Source organism: Lissotriton helveticus, chromosome 4_1 (genome assembly GCF_964261635.1).
Source record: "Lissotriton helveticus chromosome 4_1, aLisHel1.1, whole genome shotgun sequence".
NCBI classification, from domain to species: domain Eukaryota; kingdom Metazoa; phylum Chordata; class Amphibia; order Caudata; family Salamandridae; genus Lissotriton; species Lissotriton helveticus.
Window position 1 is genome coordinate 1,680,967,791 of NC_136063.1, and position 20,979 is coordinate 1,680,988,769.

Consider the following 20,979-nt stretch of genomic DNA (forward strand, 5'->3'; position numbering starts at 1 on the left):
GACTGGCTGATCAAAGCAGAGTCGCCGGAGAAGGTGCTCCATCATCTGCAAGAGACAACTCAGTTGTTACACAGGTTGGGTTTTTCGATAAACGTACCCAAATCTCACCTGGTGCCCTCCCAGCGCAACCTGTTCATAGGTGCGGTACTGGACACTACTGTATGTCGTGCATTCCCTCCACCTCAAAGGATTCACGACATACAGGAGATGATTCCTTTATTCTTCAATGGAGCGGTTGTTCCAGTCCTGAAGGTCCTTCGTCTGCTCGGTCTGATGGCTTCTTGCATTCTGTTGGTCAGTCATGCACGCTGGCACATGAGGGCACTCCAGTGGTGCCTCCGCAGGCAGTGGTATCAACACAACGGAGATTTCAGGGAGTCAGTGAGGATCTCCAGAGAAGCTGCAGCGGACCTGTCTTGGTGGGGCGTGGAAGGCAATCTGTCTCAAGGAAAGCCTTTTCAACTGCCTCCATCAGTGGCCACAGTGATAACGGATGCATCCACTCTCGGGTGGGGTGCTCATCTGGGGGACCTGGAGGTCAAGGGCCTTTGGTCTCCAGAAGAAAGGTTGTTTCACATCAACCTTCTGGAATTGCGGGCGATACGTTTGGCGCTCAAGGCCTTCCTCCCTTCCCTTCGCGGTCAGTCGGTTCAGGTCCTGACGGACAACACGACCGCGATGTGGTACATCAACAAGCAGGGAGGAGTGGGGTCGCAGTGTCTCTGCAGAGAGGCTCTGCGTCTCTGGTCCTGGGTTCAGGACCATCAGATTTGTCTGGTGGCAAATCATCTGGCCGGAGTTCTGAACGTTCGTGCGGACAGTCTCAGTCGGCAGTTCTCTGCCGACCACGAGTGGAGGCTTCACCCGGAGGTTGTTCACGACATCTTTCAGATGTGGGGGACTCCTCGGGTGGATCTATTCGCCACTCGCGAGAATGCGCACTGCCTGTCATTCTGCAGTCTCCAGTATCCGATGCAAGGAGCCTTGGGGGACGCGTTTCAGTTGAGTTGGGGAAATCAACTTCTTTACGCGTTTCCTCCCATACCCTTGATTCCTCGGGTTCTGAGGAAGATTCGTCAAGACCGGGCCCAAGTCATATTGGTCGCCCCGGATTGGCCAAGAAGGGTGTGGTATTCGGACCTACTCCACCTCTCCTCTCACCCGCCGCTCCGTCTCCCTCACAGGGCAGACCTTCTCTCTCAGATGGAGGGGCAGGTTCTACACCCCCACCTCCAGACATTACACCTTCATGCCTGGAGATTGAACGGGGCAACTTGAGTTCTTTTTCTCTCCCTCACGATGTGGTGGATGTCATTCTCTCTGCCAGGCGTGACACCACTAAGTCCATCTACTCCTATAGGTGGTCGAAATTTGTTTCTTGGTGCATGGAGAGAGATATTGACCCTTTGAAGGCTCATTTATCTAATATTTTACAATTTGCTCTTTGTCTGGCGCAGCAAGGTTTGGCTGTGGCTATGGTCAAGGGGTATCTTTCGGCCTTATCGGCGTTTCTCTGTTTGCCGGATCAGCCCTCTCTCTTTAAATCTCCGGTGGTTTTAAGATTCTTGAGGGGTCTCATAAATATGTTCCCTCCTACCCCTTTTATTGTTCCTCACTGGGATTTGAATCTTGTGCTGACCTTTTTAATGGGTTCTCCCTTCGAGCCCTTGCACAAGTGTCCATTGAGGCTTCCATCTTTTAAAACAATCTTCCTCGTTGCAATCACCTCGGCAAGGAGGGTAAGTGAGCTTCAAGCTCTAAGTTCTAAACCCCCATTCCTGACCATTCATGCTGAAAGGATGGTTCTTAGGACCAGGGCTGCTTTTCTGCCTAAGGTGGTGACTCCTTTTCATCTTGGGCAGTCCATTACCCTTCCTACCTTCTATCCTCCCCCACATCCTTCCAAGGAGGAGGAGAGACTGCATCGCCTGGACCCTAAGAGGGCAGTGTCTTTTTATCTGGACAGGACTAAAGACTTCCGGATGGATGACCAGCTGTTTGTTGGTTTTGCTGGCTGCAAGAAGGGCAGAGCGGTGCACAAGCGCACTCTTTCCAGGTGGATAATCCTGTGCATCAAGATCTGCTACTCCCTTGCGGGTAAGGACCCTCCTGAGGGTATTAGAGCGCATTCAACTAGGGCAAAGTCTGCAACATCTGCTTTGTCTAGGGGTGTACCTGTTGAGGATATTTGCAGGGCCGCGACTTGGGCCTCCCTCCACACTTTCGCGAAGCATTACTGCTTGGATACCGAGGTGAGGAGGGATGGCCACTTCGCGCGCTCTGTCCTCCAAGATTTCCTGGTGTAGCAGAGTGGACACCCTCCTCCGGGAGTGGGGACTGCTGTGGGAATCTATTCACAAGGTGAGGAATACACACGGCAGATGTATCTATCAGAAGAACAAGTTACTTACCTTCGGTAACGCTTTTTCTGGTAGATACTATATCTGCCTGTGGATTCCTCACTGACCCACCCGCCTCCCCGTTGTCCACTCTGCTATACCTGGTCTTTCTGTATATATGGTTTATACTATTGTATTGATTTTGTTCTATATGTACTGTGTACATTGTATATTTGCATATTTGCTATCGTTGGTCCGTCCGTGTGCCTCGAAGGCACGGAAAAAAGGGCGGAACTGACGTCATCACGCCGGCGTGGGCCTGATATGGGGTCGGTGACGTCAGACGGAGTCGCGCGCGATGCCGTGCTCGTGTGACGTCGCCCACGTCGGCGTACTACGAAGAAAATTTCCGAACGTTGCTGGCGCAAGGGGGATATTCACAAGGTGAGGAATCCACAGGCAGATATAGTATCTACCAGAAAAAGCGTTACCGAAGGTAAGTAACTTGTTCATTTCTTCCATCACCTATCTTTGATAAGGTTTTTATTATAGAGCCCCTCAAGGACTCCGGTATAGTGCCAGTTTTAACTATCCATTGATACAGATGTGACCAGTTCCCTCCCCATTAGTCAATATTTGTTTTTAGAACAGTTGCCAGGATATTATCTGGTCCTGCAGCCCATGTTAATTTAAACCCAGCCATCGTATTGTTGATCTGCTCTTAAAAAAAAACCAAAAAAACTGTATTGTCTCTGAATCAGCTGTATAATCATGTCTCAGATCAATTGCAGTAAGCATGCCATACATTTTATTAAGGTGCATTACCCAGTCGTCTTCAGCTATCATAGCATGTGTGTCAGTAAAAACTTTCACCAACCCCCAGAATTTTTTCTGACCCCCTCCTGGATGACCTCTAACATTCCATTCCATTGTCTTGTCATTAAAAACTTGTTTTTTATTTTTTTGTAAATGAAAGTAGTATATAGCCTTTGCATTAATCTGTCCTCGGTGGCTACCTCCTCCCATGGACATATCCTATAGGAAGACTGTAATTTCCTTAACTCTTTCTTGCGCTTTTTACACTCCTCATCGAACCATCCTTCTGTATATCCAGTTCCATATTATTCTTTTTTTTTTAAAATATGTTTTTATTGCGAGAACATAGAGAATGCACACCTTACAATGACACCCCAAGCAAATACGCAGGAGGAATAACAACATGCCATCTCTAAAATAATACACAGCCAAATACGGCCCACATCCCGGAGGCTGGGCGGCGTAGGAATAAGGCATGTAGTGAGGATAAAGGAGGTGCATTTGTGCGCTAAGGATACCAAACCATCAATACATTCGCTGATTTTTACTCTCCAACTTCTGATTATATATAACATGACAACAATAACCAAAAACCCCCCAAAAACAACAAAGGCATCAGTAGTACAAATTCGAAGGAGGTAATTCACTAGTGCGGGGACAAGCTAAGGCATGGATCTTATGAAGCAGCTGGACCTATGGGGATCCCTGCTATGTACAAGCAAACATTGTAAGGAAACTCGGCGTGGGTACAAAGGGCTCCTACACCCGATCGAGACCCCCTAACTCTGAACCCTCCCCAGCATTGTCGGACTCCGGATCAGCAGGAGTAAACAGTTCAGCGCTGGTGGCATCTGAGTCATCCTCTGTTAGCCCCTCCATGCACAGCACCCTCCAGGCAAGCAGATCCCCTTGCAATTTCTCATCTCTACGAGTACGCTGCATGTGCGTCTCCTCAGCTAGAGCCCATTCTTTCGCATCTCTCAACCAAATGGAAAGGTCGGGTGCCCTCTGGCCCATCCACGTGATGGCCACTCGTCTCCTCGCTAGGACCAATAGAAGTTGCAGGAACTTATAGGACAACCTTTTCTTCCTGGGTCTGGGTATCAGCGCCAGGAGACAATGGAGCCGGTCTAAAAGGAGCTTGATATGCGTGGCCCGGGCAATGTGGGGCACCACTTTCTTCCAAAAGTCCTGCACTGGAGGGCAGACCCATGCTAAGTGCAGAAATCCCGCTCTCTGTGCTCCACATCGTGGGCAAGTGTGACGTCTATCGGCCGAGATACGATGCAAGGAAACAGGGGTCATATAGGTCCGGTGGAGGAAGTTAAAGTGGATAAGTTTAAAACGCGCGTTGCAGGAGACCTTGCGGGTTAAGAGCCCTATTCGCCTCCGCTGGTCCGGTTCCAGCGACACCCCTAAGTCCGCCTCCCAGGCCGCCCAAGCCGGCGCCGTCGGAGGGGTTGAATCCCGGGGCATGGCCGAGTAGAGAAGGGAGATCAATCGTCTGCCTCGCCCACAGGACAAGATGACGTCAAGGGTATGTGTAACCGGAGGGGCCTCCGTGTACTGGGGCCATGTTGTCTTGGCCACATCTTGGATGCTCCGATAGAGAAGGTATTGCCCCCTTCCCAGCTCAAAGGACTCCCTGGCACGTTCAAGGGATAGGAAAGAGTCGTCTGGGTAGAGATCCGCTAGTGTCTCACATCCACCAGAGCGCCACCTCCGGTAGGACATAGTCTCTTCCAACCGGAGTACCGGGGCTAAAATCCATATCGGGAGCTCCCTGTGAAAAGGCGCTCGCCTCAACACCTTCTCAACAAACCGCTGCCAAATTTCAGCCGTGTGTCGCACCACATACGGTAAGGTGTCATCGGTGCCTCGGCCCTGCATCAACGCCTCTCTCAGGACCCTTTCATTAGCCGTACCTGCTAGTAGAGCCAGTTCCCAGTTGTGTTCTTCCGCAAACCACCTCGCCGCCGGGAGGAGCTGCGCCGCGAAGTAATAGAGTTCGAATCTCGGGGCCTCAAGGCCTCCCTCCTCCCATGAGGGCACCACCGTGCGCAAAGCCACTCTGCTGCGCCCACCCGCCCAAAGCAGGGAAGTGAGGAGCGAGTCCAAGGTACGAAACACTCGGGAAGGCAACGGACATAGGGTATTCTGTAAGACATATAGGATTCTAGGGAGCATCACCATTTTGGCCACCGCCAGCCGTCCCATGAGAGAGAGAGGAAGCGTATTTCAAAAGGTGACAGACTTGCGGAGGGCTATAAGCACCCTGTCAGCGTTACGAGTCAGCAGGGCATCATCAGACGCGGCCACTTGGATGCCATGGTATCGAAACGCCTCCCATTCCCAGCGGAGGCCCTGGTAGGGTCTATCCACGCCTGGGTCCAGGGCGCAGCCCGTCAGCGGGAAAACTAGGGATTTGTTAAGATTGATACGCAACCCAGAGGCCGCACCAAAGCGGTCCAGGACCCGCATCAAGGCGGGAAGGGCCTCAGAGGGGGAGGCAAGATAAAAGAGCGCATCATCCGCGTATAGGGATATCACGTTAGCAGTGTCACCCACGGCTATTGCCCAGCGCTGTAGTGCAGCGCGGGCGGATACGGCAAGGGGCTCAATCGCGAGCGCGAAAAGGAGTGGAGACAGAGGGACAGCCCTGTCGGGTGCCCCTCCCCAACAACCACTCCTCCGAACGGGCCGATCCCAGTCGCACCCTGGCCCGGGGCGCTCCGTAGAGCACCCGGATCCATGCGCGAAATTCAGGTCCGAATCCCGTCTTATGGAGCACCTGCATCAGATATCCCCAGTGCACCGTGTCAAAGGCTTTAGCCAAATCAATTGACACCAAGACATGAGGGCCCTCCCGACCCCTCACCTCATGTAGGATATGGTTCAGGCGGCGCAAATTCATCGCCGTATTACGACCCGGGATAAACCCGCACTGGTCGGGATGTATCAGCCGAGTCATAAGTGGGGCGAGTCGAGTGGCCAACAGCTTGGTGAGAATTTTCGCGTCCGTATTAATCAAGGTGATAGGACGGTATGCCGCGGGGTCAGCACCATCTCCACCCGGCTTTAAAATCATGCACACTTCTCCTTGGTTCATAGTGGGCGGAAGGGCGCCCTTTTGCAAAGCCTCATTATAGACTTGCAACAGGAGGGGGGCCAGGACATGACCGAAGGAGTGATAGAACTCTGCCGGATAGCCGTCTCCACCAGGGGCCTTGGCCCGAGGGAGGGCGGCCATTGCCGCAGTTATCTCACTCAGTGTCAGTTTCGCATCCAATTCTTTTGCCACCGCTTCCGGCAAGGCTTGGAGGTCCAGTTCCTCAAGATACGATCGATAGGTATCTTCCGTAACCGTTGGGTCCGCCACATACACCGATTGCAGGTGGTTTCGAAGGACCTCGAGGATATCGGATTCAGAGTGGACCATAACCACATGTGGGTCGCGCAAGGCAACTATCCTTTCAGGTGCAAACTCACGGCGAAGTATCCAGGCCAACAGGCGGCTAGATTTATCGCCCTCACGGTGGAGTCGCTGCCTGTACTGGCCCAGAGTATAGTTGTCAAGCCGGGAAGGATGTTGTGGATCGAGACCAAAGCGTCCTCGTCAGCCTGTAGACCTAGGGCATCTGGGTCTGGGCGGGACTGGGCGCGCCGAAGCGCAGCCTCCGCGTCCTGCAACTCAGATAGCAGTTGTTTTCTGACCCCATACGTGAGGCCCATACACGCCCCACGCACTACTGCTTTCAATGCATCCCATTTAGCAGAATAGGGCAGCTCGTCACCTCCCCAATTGAGGTCCACATAGTCCACCAGCGTAGATGCTACATGATCCTTACCCACTGGATCTTGAAGGAGGTCAGCGGGCATCCTCCATGTGCGGGGGCGTGTAACTCGATCAGGCCACTGCGCCACACACGTCACAGGGGCATGGTCCGACAAATATCGGGCCTGATGGGTAACCGTCAAGGTAAGAGACGGGGTAAGGTTAGCCGCCAGTACGCGGTCCAATCTGCTATGGGTACCGTGCGTCGGAGTGTAACAGGTATAGAGCTTCTGAAGAGGATGACAGGCCCTCCACACGTCCAACGCTCCAAGATTGTGCATCACGTCCCGCAACCGTGCCGTCATACGGGGCTTAGTGCCCGACCGGGGCGGATGGCGGTCCAACTCAGGGTGCAATATACAATTAAAGTCTCCAAACCAAAGGAGGGGTGCATCTAAACTAGGGGCCACCACGTCCTGGATCCGAGAGAAGAAAGCCGGGTCATCAGTATTTGGGGCATAGGTATTAAGCAGCAAGAGTTCCTTATCATCCAATCTAAGTCTCACCAACAAGTATCTACCCTCCACATCCGCATCAACACACTGGACAGCGCAGGGGATTCCCGGAGCCACCCAAATGAGGACCCCCCTAGCATATGTAGAGAAGGAGGAATGGAAAATCTGGCCCCTCCATTTCTTGGACAGGCGCTGCGCACCGTCGTTGTCTAAGTGGGTCTCCTGCAGGCAAGCCACTGAAACCCCATGTCGCTTCAGAAAGGTGAGTACTCTGTGTCTCTTGGTGCAAGTACCCAACCCACGCACATTCCACTTTAAAAATGTAAATCCCATGTCCAGCCATTACGCCCGATCGGGGCACAGTAGAAAAACAACATGCCCCGCTCCCACTCAATCCCCACAATAGGTAGATGGAAAGGAGGAGCACCACGAGGGAACCCTCCACAACACGGACTCAATATACACATGATGCCAGCAACAATGTCTGCGTAAAACACAACCCACCCCTCATCAATCCCAACATCCGAAACATTCGCACATGATGTCAGCAAAACCCTTACCAAGAACCCTATCCCACCCTCCAAAAACTCCCCAAAACATGGAACTTTTGCAAAAACAGCTTCCCCACCCCCACCAACGAGCAAAAGGATAGCAACAAAAAAAAACACCACCCTGCCCTTCCCCTGCCAGTGCCAGGACGTACACAGCCACCCCATACAACACACTCAACCTCCACTCACTCACAACAAGTCCACCCCCCCCCACCCTCCCTCCCAGCTCCCCAAGAGACCCAATAATTCCAACACATTACCCGGGCATGTCTTCACACCTCCGTCCGCAGTGTGGCCACAAAGGCGCTCCCGGCAACAGTCGGCTCCACCCCCTCCCCCCACATCTCAGGCCACAGGTGCGCAAGCCTTCCGGCATGGTCCAATACCCAGAAGCCCCACCGACAAGGAGAAAGCGTGGATGCCCACCGAGATGGCGGGGCGAGCACGCCCAATCGGAGGAGACCGACCCAGAGAAGAACATTCAACGGATATCAAAAAATTATTCCAACCTTGTCTCTGAGAGGGCCGTCTCCGGGACCAACGGGGCCGAGGTGTTCTTATCCGGTAGCGTTTCCTGCAAGATGTCCGGCACCAAAGTTTCACCAGGGGCAGGATCCCCAGTTGAGCTGGAACCCGCTCTCATTGGTGAGGCTTCCATACAAATAGCTCCATCCACCCCCACCACAGGCCGCATCTCAGGAGATCCGTGGGAGCTAGACTGGCGTCCCCTTCTCCCTCGTCTTCTCTTCTGTGGTCTGGTCCCCCAAGTCTCACATGAGCCACCTCGCTCACCCGGGGGCAGGTCATCTCCTCTGATCTCCAGCCATTCCCAGACCTCCGCTGGCGTCTCAAAGAAGTGTGCTCGGCCCTGGGAGAGTACCTTGAGTTTGGCTGGATATAAAAGCATATATTGGAGCTTCATTTCCCGGAGTTTTTGTTTAACTCCCAAGTAGGATTTTCTTTGTTCCTGTACTTGTTGCGTGTAGTCAGGGTAGATTGACACGCGACTGTTCTCGATCATAAGGGATTCCGCTTCCCTCGCAGCCCTCAGGATACAGTCACGATCCTTATAGTTCAGAATCTTTGCAATGAGGGCTCTAGGAGCCTCGCCAGGGCGTGGAGGGGGCACAAGGGCTCTATGCGCCCGTTCCACAACGAAGACGCTGGATAAACCAGTCGGGCACAGATGCGTGCGGAACCAAGTTTCCAGGAAGCGTTCAGGATTACTCTCCTCCAATCGTTCCGGCACTCCCAGGACCCGTATGTTGCTCCTACGGGCCCTCCCCTCCGCATCCTCCGCACGTCTCTCCAAAGCGCGGGTGGTAGAGGTAAGCTGGGCGACTGATTTCTGCAAGGAAGCGACTTCCCCCTGTAATTGTGTGATATTGCCCTCTGCGTCCGAGACCTTATCTGCCACTTTGCGGAGGTCGGTCCGCAATAAGTTAACATCAATGGAGACCGTCTCTATCTGACGCTCCAGGGCAGAGTGGGAGCCCTGAATGGCCTTAAGGATTTCCGCTCTAGAAGGTTCCGCAGGACTCTCACCCCCGTCGTCAGGCCCCGTCTGCCGTGTGATCCTCTGCGGCTGCAAGCGCGGAGTAGTATACTGCACAATTGTGTTGGGCTGGGAGGCCTTCGCGGAACGGTCTTTACGTGCCGCCATGATTAAAGTTGCCGCTCCTATGCAGCCCGTTCTACAGCAGCCACACCTGTCCTCACCGGTCAGAAAGGAGTTAGTCCGTCAGGCCCAAGTCAGGGTCAGCAGGTGCAGCGGGGCCACAGCAAGGGCCACGGTCAATTCAGTGTAGGTAGCGTTCAGGGCAGACCGGGTGATCCAGTAGCTATAGCCGAATGGAGGCCGCGTGTAGTTGTCACCCCCTCAAAGTCAAGAGCGCAGAGGAGGGCAATGCCCAGGGCCAAGTGGTAGGCCAGCCGGATCAGGAGGCACGCTCACTCATGTCCTTCAGAGCTCATTCCAGTCCCACATAGCAGTGGCCCAGTGCTGGGGCCTCAACGGGCGCCCCCCCAGGAGGCCGCAGGTCTGCTGAGGGAGCAGTGTCAGCGGCTCGCTCCGCCACACGCTGCCACCGTCCCCAGCGCCAGGCGAAAGGAGTCAAAGTGGCGGTCGGGGGAGGGGCGCAAGGTAGCCCCAAGGCACCACTCTGCAGGACACCCCAGGGATCAAAGTACCAATGAGGAGATGTGACGCTGTTCGCAGTCCGGGGGGGGAGGGGGGGAAGGCAGAGCCACAGCTCACACGGGGAATAGTGACGGGGCCGGTCGGCCGCCCACAGCTAGTGCGCCCAGGGGGGCCCGGGGTAACAGTACTCACGCTCCCCGCCGGTGTGGAGAGTGCCTCCGGAGATCTATCCAGCCATTCCCGGTAGTGCCAGCAGCTGGGGTGGAGCTCCGCCGCCAAAGCAGAGCGCGAGATGGACGGCGCCCGGACCGCGTCACCACGATCCCCGCAGAGCCTCGGGGCCTCCCAGCCACCTGTCTCACTGCCACACGGCCACAGTGGCAGCCGCGAACCGGGCGCCGGGGTCCGCCAAGGATTCGCTCAGGCCAGAGCTCGCTGCACCGTAGTTCTAGGCGGTCCGCCTGCGGCGCAGCCTCGCGACATAGGCCCAGCCCGCGGTGTCGCGTGAATCAGCGCGCCCCTGCCGCCACCAACAGTGTCGTCTCCTCCTCACACGGATGAGCGCGGGACCGCTCCTTCAGATCCGGAGGTCCCAGCTGGGTCGGTAAGACATCCGACACCGAAATCGGGCAAGTTGACAGCCCGGGCAGGAGTTTTAAACAGGATTCAGTGGGTCTTCGGGACGGAGCTGGAGGAGCTCACGTCCTGTCGGCCATGTTGCTTGGCCACGCCCGTTCCATATTATTCTTAATCTTGAGAAGGCATAGAGCCATCTAAGCACACAGTCCTGTAAAGATACCAAACCACTCAAGTTTGTTGCAAAAAATATTTAAATTGGTTCCAGGCGGAGACATGATTTGGAACTCACTGAGTTCCTTAATCTATTGTGGCACTAATCGGGTGCTTAATCTACAGGGAAAATCCATGGCTAGAGGAAACACTTTTTCAGTTAAACCTCCTTCCCATAGTGTTAAAGCCTCATGTAAAACCCAATGATCACTCCTGTCATGATGTAATGTTTTAAAATCCTTAAACAGCCTAAACGTCTCAAGGGACAAAGATATAATCAATTGAATACAGCTGTGGACCAGCCCTAATATTAGCACCTGCCTGGATTTCAAAATCAGAGCGACCATTCAAACCTATTAGACTGTTCCTACCCAGCAAGTCCCCAATAACCTCCAAATCACACCCTATTGTTTCAATTGGAAATTTTGCCTCTGTGATATAATTTTACATCACTTGCATATCGTGTAATAGTTAATTATTCTAGTATAATCTATTTTAGTATTAAAATCACCTGCGATAATCACAACAACCTCAGGTAATTTTGAGGTTATCTATGATAACTTTGCTTCCAGACTTTCTGAAATTCGGGCAAGTTGGCCTTAATTTCTTTGTGCAGATAAACATTTACTAAAATTAACGTTTCCTGTTGCTTTTGTTCCATCAGAATTTCAACAGCTGTAATGTGTGTTCACAAACTTCTAGATTGTGTCTTTCATACGGTGCTTGCAATTCTAGTAGAGGCTAATATTAAAAGCCCTCTGCACTCTCAGCCCTTACACCTTGCATGTCCTGCTATACCTATTGACACAAAACCGTTGACATTCAGGAGCTCTCGGAGTCGAGTGTCCTGCAGAAGGTTAATAGGAAAGTCTTCTAAAGGAGGCTGTAATTTACCTGACCTTACACACTGTTTTAACCATGTGTATATACCAACTGCAGAATTGTATGCTGCTTGAGAGTTCTGTATCCTATGTCCGGTAACCTTAACTTAACCATGAGATATTTTTAACATATTTACTAATTGGAAAGAAATGTTTCCTTAAATTTATGGGGCTCGAGCTGCTCTTATATTTCTGTCTATTGGTGACCACTATCCTCAAGTTCTCCCTAGTCTTATTATTGTAACATGGCCGACAAAAGCTCATATTACGTAAATGATTATAAAGAGGAATCTCTTATTGATTAATACGGACTGGGTTGCCTACCAGCCCTCCATGTTGCCTAAGTGCCCCTGCTATCTGATCACTTTGTGGATGTATCCCCCGGCCTAGCCACAATGATAGCCCCCAGGAGTTTTAACTTCCTTCTGCCTTAAAAACTGAATTGGCTGTCAACAGACCAATAAACTCAACTTTGGTTACTTCTCTTCCAACGTTATGTATCAGGTACCCCAAAGTTTTTAAATCAGTAGATCCAATATCTGAGAACTGATTTGGTTAAACAATGAAAGAAGCTTTGCTCTGTTAAAAGGTCTTTCCTGTTCTGTAAAGTATTGAACACCAAGGGATAATGGCCATTGTCGTTCTAGAACTGCAGAGATGGCGTTACGCTGTTAATTTGTTTATTATCTTTTACTGCTTCTGATATTGGTTCCATACCTTCCTTCTTATTTTCTTGATCAACTTAATTTCCAACTCTCGATATACTCTTTATGGGAAAAGTTTGGAGTAGGTGGATTTTTACCTTTCTCTTTCACTGCAGCCGTATCAAGGAGGCAACTCCCAATACCAGACTGCTCCGCTGATAGTCTTTTTGTTTCCTTTAATGATCTAGCTATTACAACACCTGATGAGGTAAGCATTGTTTCTGTAAGTTTTCTTTGCTTCCTTTGCTGTAAGTCCATTCGTTTTGTTTCTGCCATGGCCATCTGGTGTGAATAGAATGATTTTGGTGAATTCTTCTAATCAGTATAAGCTGGTAAGAAATATATACAGTACCTTTCTCCTCTTCAGTTGTGTCAGAAGTTTTCTTTTGGCCTGTGTTACCTTCTAATATTTTAACTTTACTCACGCATAATGGCACTTCCACTTGTGTAGCCTCCGGAGGTTCATTTACTACTCTTATGCGAGTAGGTAGACCAACATTCACTTTTTGTGAGTTTATACTTTGTAAGAGGTGTGAAACTGTTGTTTTTTAATTAATACAACCAGGGCTTCCAGTATGCCTTACATCTAATAGTGCAGAGGAAGTTATTGGGTTTATATTTTCACCTACAGTCAGTAACGATGGTAGAGTAACCTCTGCTTCACTCCGCTTGTCCTGACATAAATCCATATCTACTAGATTGTCTGATAACCCCAGCACTACTGAGGCTGTGCTCTCGGTACCAGAGTTTGACTTTAGTAAGGGCTACATAATTATCCCTTGTAGGTAAGGCTATGATGGATAGTCTTGGGAAAGGGGAGCCTTCATTTATACCAAATAACCCTGCTAGGACCACACTTTTCTAGCCCCAGAAACACTGCTTATATTAACAGACTTATTAGATTGAGTTGTTTGTTGTCTTACATTACCATCTTTTCCTGCAAAGAAATGTTTTGTTACAAACTTCCTTATTGATTCCGAAAACAGAGACCGGGGCTCATTGTCTTTTGGTGGCATTAAAGTTCAACCTGTTTCTGTAATCTTATGTTGTTGGTTCGCAACAGGATCACTCTTTCCTTGTTTAGAGTGGTGCTTTTTCCCTACATTTTATAGTCCGGACTTATCTTATTAGACCTTAATGTATGCGTGGTAATTTCAGAATTCTCCATATTGCCCAATCTGTTATAAAAAGGTTACTGCCACCTGGCACTTTGCACAGGTGCCACTTGTATACCACGCTGACACCTGTCCTAACACTGTCTTCACAGGATATGCAATCTAAAGGACTATGGAGCTTATTAAGTAATAAATAATTGATCAGAGATTCCGTCCACACCTTATCTATGAGGGATTGCAAACAATAGCTATCTGTGCAAGGAGGTTAGGTGGGCAACATGGCAATTTAAGAGGCAACTGCTCAAAGCCCTAGAACCACCATACTCTCCCAAATGCTTCAGAATGGTCGAAGATAGAGGCAATGGAGGCTCTAATCGAAACTTTTCAATATTATGCCTGCTGCGCCTTACTGCATGCCCTCATTCTGCGTTCCAAACAATGTCTTTCACCCTCCTTGCTTGCTCCTCTGCAAAGATCCACTGAACTAGAGGCAAATAAATTGTGTACCCAGGGGGCACAAGCCGCACAGGCTTAATGCTGGCCGCTTCCGTGCACCAAGAGGACAGCAGGTGCCTAGTGCACTTCGCCAACTACAGGATCCACTACTCCGCCAGTCCACTGCATCACTGGGCCTCTGGCCGTAAGGTCGATATATTCTGTCTGTGCTGCAGGCCATCGAGTACTCCAATCCCAAATATGGGAGTGCCACTGCACCAGTTTTTAGCCAACTTTTCCCCTCCCAGGCTACATGGGTTACTGGGTGTGGTCCTTCAACTCACTAACAGTCTCTTCCCTCTCTGCTCTTGGCCCTCATGCAACTCAGCTAGCACGACTCTACAGAGCTCCCGCATTCCTATTAAGCAGGTTCTGGAGGGAAATTGCTTGAGGTTGTACTCCATGTACTTTACAATCCTGAGGACACTGGGGGCTCTAGGACTGAATAGAATCTGTTTCTCCTGGTAGAGAACTTTCATATGGACACTATTGCTCTAGTCTTGGATGTGATGTAGATTGAGGACAGAAGGACAACTGTGAATCTGCATTATTCCGCGAACTTTTCTACAAAACGTCTTGACTAAAAAGGGTCGACCAGTATTCTATAGAAATACTGTTACAGACCTAACCTAAATGGCAAAGCATTTCCAAGGATTCATTATTTGAAATAATTTTGACCTTTTCACATGTCACCCTGTATCATCATTTACAAACAGCTTAATGATAACCCTAAGCACATTTGGAACCTAAGAATGCACTTAATGCAAAATTAATTTATTCTCGGTCAATTATAAATAAAAAAAACAAAATGGATGCACGAATATTTGGAGAATCAGCATTACAAAAGCACATAACAGTATATCAAAAAACATCTCTCTGAAGATGCACCGACTAAAATCCCCATCATACCCACTGTAATTTCAGTCCTCAACTTACTCTTAAGACAAAGGGGCGAGCCCATAGTAATTAGAAATGGAATCTCATTTTTAAAAAAAGGAACAATTTGGGATAGGGAAGGAGAAATATTATTGGCCAGGGGTACAGCGCAGGATAGGCGAGTGACCTTTGCATGTTTCTTTTTTCCTATGATAGTAAAGTGGCTTTCTACGCTGATTTGTTACCCTGCATATCAAAATTAGTAGATAATCAATTCCTGATGGGGGTGGTGGAGACTTTAATACTGTACTTGACCCAATTAAAGATTGCACAAGGCAGGGCATGATAACTACTGTACACCCCCCTTCCTTGGTAAAGCGAACAAAAGATTTATACCCCATAGATTCCTGGAGGGATCACCATAATCATTACATACACTATTCTTTGTACTCAAAGCTACTTAGGGCTTTCTCTAGAAATGTCATTTTTCTCATTCAACACACAGCCATACCCTGGATTGTGCCTTTTGAGAAGGGGTTACACCATATATAGAGTGAATTAATGAACCCTTAGGGGAGCTGGAATGGATTTTGATAGGAGTAAGAGCTAGAAAAAATGCTTAGAACAAAACAGCTCTACTATTAGAGAGGCTTGAAAGCTGACAGGCTTATAGCTCATAAATTAAGGATCTAGCAGACTTGCAATGCCATCAAATGCCCCAGGGATGAAGAAGAAAAAATAATATATACCAGCACAGATTTAGCTGGGAAGTTTTTCAACTACTTTGCTCCTTTATACTTCGCAGAGACAGCACAACAAGTAAGTAGAGTACCTAGAGGACATAAAATACCCTCAGCTGGATCAAGAGATATTAGATCAGTTCGAAGAACTAATTACCTAAGGGAAGTGATGGAGGAAATCAAACGCCCACCCTGTAACAAAGCCCCATGCCAGGTGGCTTTACAGCTTCTTTTTCCAAAGCATTTAAAGAGATCCTCAGCGTACTCCTGTAAAAAGTATTCATTCATTTTTTAACCTCTCAAGAAGTGACAAAAATAGTTATGAAATCAGATACAGTCTTGCTTCTCAAACAAGGTAAAAACCTGCAGAAATGAGGGTGCTCTCGACCCATAGCTGTCCTCAATTCGAATCCTAAAATATAAGCGACTGTAATAGCAACTAGCCTTGAAAACGTATGGCCAAGGTTAATTCACATCACCTAAACAGGCATTATTAAAGACAGATAAAGTAGAAGAGGGGTACAATGTGTGCACCTTGGGTTGGATACTGTAAAAGTAGCAACTCGAAGTAAGGCCCAATTTGATACTTCTCTTGCTTGACCGATGTATGTCTTTTAGATTAGGATAGATTAGACATTACTACGCAGAACACTAGAGAGAAAAAACAATTTCGTTCCCACGCTCTGCACACCCGTCTAGACTTCACATACTGCTCATCAGATATGGTTCATAAATTCACAAAAGGTGAATATTTGAGGTGCACACTCTCGGATTGAATCACAAACCATTAATGGTCACCTTGTCATGGGGAAGACCACGCTTAAGGAAACCTACATGGTGCCTGGCGACTGAAGCATTGAGAGAAGGAGAGTTGATTGGCCAATACTTTGCAGAGAATGGTTCCTGCCATAAGAAAATACATTACATCACACACACCCAAGATTGAGACTGGGATGGTGACTCACCAGATCATCTTGGTTTAAAAGGGAGGAATTGTGCAGTTTCAAAAGGAACATACCGGTGCAGGAATAGATGTCTGCCCAGGTAGAAAGAGCAATTACTTTTGAGGCGAGGGATTTGATGAGAGAGGAGACCATTATGGTTTTGCCATATAATGTAGCTCTGAGGGATTTTATGGTATTGACCAGTCCGCTGATTTAATTATTTTATTTCAGTTTTATACTGGTAGCTATACCCAAATGTATCAGAGCGCTTTACATGTTATGCAAAGAAGTTTACTTAAGATATATGTGAGGATTTGTGTGGGTCCTAACAGTCATCCAAAGGGTGTAAAACAATATAGCATTAAAGTAGTTAAACAAGAAACATAAATAACAATACAGTATTAAGGTAATGTTATTAGTGACAGATTATGAGCTGCATGAGTCAGGCACCAGTATTAGAGGATCGTGTCGCTGGGGGTTGAGTCTTTTGGAAACGTGGACTAGCTTGTGCGCCAGTTGAAGTAGTTGTAGAGCAGTAAGGATTCAAGGTCCCTTTTGAAGCTAGAACATGAGGGGCTGCAGCGGAGACACTTATGAAGTGAGTGCCAAATCCTAGGAGCGTTTCCTGAGAAGGAGCGCGCCTGGGAGGATTTCTACTTGAGATTGGGAATAGGGATTTAAATTAGCCCTGGATGGATGGTACTAGAAAAAAATAGTCTGGGCATCTCGAGTCTTTTTTGTCTCTAATATGTTTCAAATGCGAATACCACTGGGAGTAGGACCAAGTGCACAAAATAGTGTTTGCTGAATATATCTTTTTAAAAACATTTTATGTCCTCATTTCTGGCCATTAATCTTGTTTGTTGTCCTGTAATTTAGTATCCGTTGAAATAAACAAAAACTGTTATAATGTCTGCATGTTGTATTAACCTTCGAGTGCTGGAAATTGTAAAAACATGAAGGTATTAACTGTGCCATAATATATTTTACCGACTGAGAAATGTCAGCACTGCACCTTTAAAACAGAAAGTAGAGGTCCGTATTCTCTGTCCAGCTAAAGTTCTGTATGCAGTAATGCTCCCACTCATAATCTGAAAGTGGCAGGCCCACCAGTCAATTATAAAATACCTTGAAAGTTGTATTCAATATTTTATGTTTCAATAAACTGAGGTTTCCTTTGTGCAGCTGCTGATGCCCAAACAAGCAGCGCGCGCACAGTTTTTTCTGATGGGACGCTGATGTCACAGACACAGCTCCAAGAGTACATTATGGTTGAAAACTGGATGAATCCTCACAACTTCCTGCAGAGAACAGAAGGTAAACAATAAACCTATTTCTGACATTTCTAGTATATATTTTGACTTGACAATGCTTTCATTGGAGTGATTAATAACAGTTGGGTAAACTTGACTTTCAGGGGAGTATAATCGTTTTAAGAATGCTGTATAGTATTGCCCTTTTATACTTCAAGGGGCGGATAGACCATTGTTTAACAACTAATGGGAACAAATGGGAGAAACCATCTACTCCAATGTTATATAGAAAATGTTTTTCCAGTGATCTGCTGTGCACCACTTAGTCCTCCTCTAACCCGATTTTGAGACATTTCATCTTGACATCTAGGTAGAATCTTTAGTATGCACATACTTAATTAGAAACACCCATTTTTTTCTAAAATGATTGGAAGCGAAAGCTCCTAATAATAGGCAAATCTAATGGCACTGGTCATTTTCAAGGTGCGTTTGGCAGCCCAAGACGTCCAAATTATGTTCAACAATCCAGAAACCTTTTGCCCTGAGATGTACGAAGTTTGAGAAGTGATCAATATTAAGCAATATAAATGAAATGTATGGAAACATTCTTGAAAGGTGCTATGTAAGAGACACTGTCAAATTCATAGTCCATGTATTACGCAGCCTTCTGCAGCTTTAAAAGATTCCATTACATTTTTCAGTGCCCCACTACGAATGGCATCTTTAGAATTAGAATTCTGCCATATTGATTAACTCATGTATAGAGAAATGTTTGTAATTTTCATGATCCTTTTCAAGATGTCTTGAGCCCTGTGTCCTCCTTCCCCACTCACATCTCCCAGAAAGGTGCTGTCCAGCCTATTCACTCGTATCTCCTTCTCCAAGTATAAATCCATACATCAATGAGGATTGGAATTTTGCACTCTTGTCCGTAGTGGTCAGCCTTGGAATACATGAGCCTGCTATTCTCCTTTTTCCTACGATTTTCATGTTCTGTGGAACCATTAGCGGACACACTGGGACAAGCCAAAATTCTCTCTTCACTGTCAGATAATTCACCTGTCAGGGAACAATCTCCTAAGAGATCTTACCATATAAAAATCACAAAAAATGACAAAAGATATAGAAGTCATCCTCTTCTTCCTCAAGTAGAGTTTCATTGCTGTTCCCCGATGCTAGACTCTTATTCGTCAATAGATAAGATCTAGCACTAAACGGTCAAGCAGCTAACTCTGCGCAGGTTCAGGTCTTCCGGCTGGGTGTACCAAATCTGTTCAGGTCGACTCCTACAACTTATGGGCTTTCCCCAGTGAGGAGCATGTTCCCGTGGGCTTGCTAACTGCAAAAACCTCGATCTCCATGCTGTGCCTCCATAGCTCTGCCCCCGGGATCCAAGAAGTCACGTCTGCCAAGGCACCCTCTGCCATTTGGTCGAAGCCTCCTTCATCGCTGATGCAGACATAGCTCTCAAAGCCATTGATGTAGAAGATATATTTTACATGTCTTGAGAGAAAGATGATGAAAACTCCAGTGATGTTCCCTACCTGGATAAAGGAGCTGTTCAGCTCTGACCCTGATGCCTTTGCTATGCCATATAAAGACTGTGGCTGCACAGAAGACATGAAGGCTGATAACCTCCTTTCCCACCATAATATTAATGCTGGCATATATTTGGACTGAACAAATGCAAGTGGTCTGGCCATTTCACAATAAAGAGACATCCTTCACCCTTATGAGCCTTCTTGTTTACTCATTTCAACTGTGGTTTGAAAAGCAGCTTTGGAATTAGCCTTGTCCTCTGCACAGGTTTTGACTGAGATCTTGCCACCCTACTCCTCTGTGTCGGAGCCCTTGTTTCCAGTGAATGAGGGCTTCTTACATCCTACAGATAGCCAGATGTCATAAGTATCTACTCTTGGAATCCCACTGGACCCCACTTTTTGTTCCTCTTACCTGCCCTGCAAGTCTGGTAGTCCAAACGTTCCTTGTGAATCAAAACGTGAATGCTTTTCCTACGGCTTCTCCAAATAACTTGGTAACTTGATTGAGTGGGCTTAAACGTCTTCTCTTCTGGTAACGTGGTTTGCCTCATTGCTAATGCCATCTGCCTTCCTAGCCTATATGTTGTTACCTTATGGGAGCTGACAAAACGTAATCCGCAGCTGCTAGACCACATGAAAAAAACATTTATTGATCTAGTCAATGATGGCTTGGATGTATTCAAACAGACCTTGAAGTTTAGCCTGGATTCTACATATACCATGGACACAGTTTCCCTGTTGTGCTGGCATGCTTAGATCCATTCAACTGTTTTGTCAGAATTGTCCATGTCACACTCAAGGACATGCCCTTCAATAGTGAGCTTCTACTTCGAGAATAGTCTGACTCCTGCATGGAGCGCTTAAAAAAACGCAGAGCTACTGCTTGCACGCTTGGCCTTATCCTCTCAAGTGAGACAAATCCACCAACAATATAGAATGTTTTGAGCCTATTCCAGGGCACAACAATCTTTTCAGCTAGTTCAGACTTCTCAGTTGATATATCACTTATTTTGGGGCAAGGTTGGATCTAAGTAACATCTTCAGCAGTGACAGATATAGTCTGTATCACCTTCCACTTTGTCTGCTACCTCAAAACATCCTTGATCCCCCAGTCCATCATCTACGGTGGGCAATTCCCACTCCTCTGTAGAATGGGAGTGGTTCACCTCTGGTCTGTAGGGGATTCCGCTGTTCCACATGGGCCATGTCCTGCCCTTTCGGTCCCTCCTTCTGGACGGCCATTTTTCCGACAGAAAATGCTCTCAGGCATATGACTCAATTTTGGATGTGGGAGTCCTTGCCCTGCTTCACAAAGGTGCCAAACTAATGCTGCCCCTGGAACAGAGGTGCATCAGATTCTATTCCTTTTACTTATTAGTCCCCAAGATGGCCTTGGGTCACAGACCGCCTTGGTTTTCCATCTACTGGGCTACTTTATTTGGCAGGACAAGTACAAGATGCTGTGAGCTGAGTCTGACTGCAAGTTATTGGTGAGTGTCCTTGAA

The 20,979-nt window shown here is 48.0% G+C and overlaps 1 protein-coding gene across 4 annotated transcripts in view; it reads left to right on the forward strand.

The window, feature by feature from the left end:
• Window positions 1–20,979, forward strand: part of ENOX2 (ecto-NOX disulfide-thiol exchanger 2) — a 1,184,097-nt gene that overhangs the window by 713,518 nt on the left and 449,600 nt on the right. For 3 of the 4 annotated variants that reach the window (XM_078688351.1, XM_078688355.1, XM_078688352.1), the window contains one exon: window positions 17,866–17,997. The exons of the other annotated variant lie outside the window; for it this stretch is intronic. In XM_078688351.1, coding sequence (XP_078544477.1) covers window positions 17,866–17,997 — 132 coding nt within the window. The remainder of the gene's footprint in view (window positions 1–17,865; window positions 17,998–20,979) is intronic. 4 annotated transcript variants of the gene reach the window in all.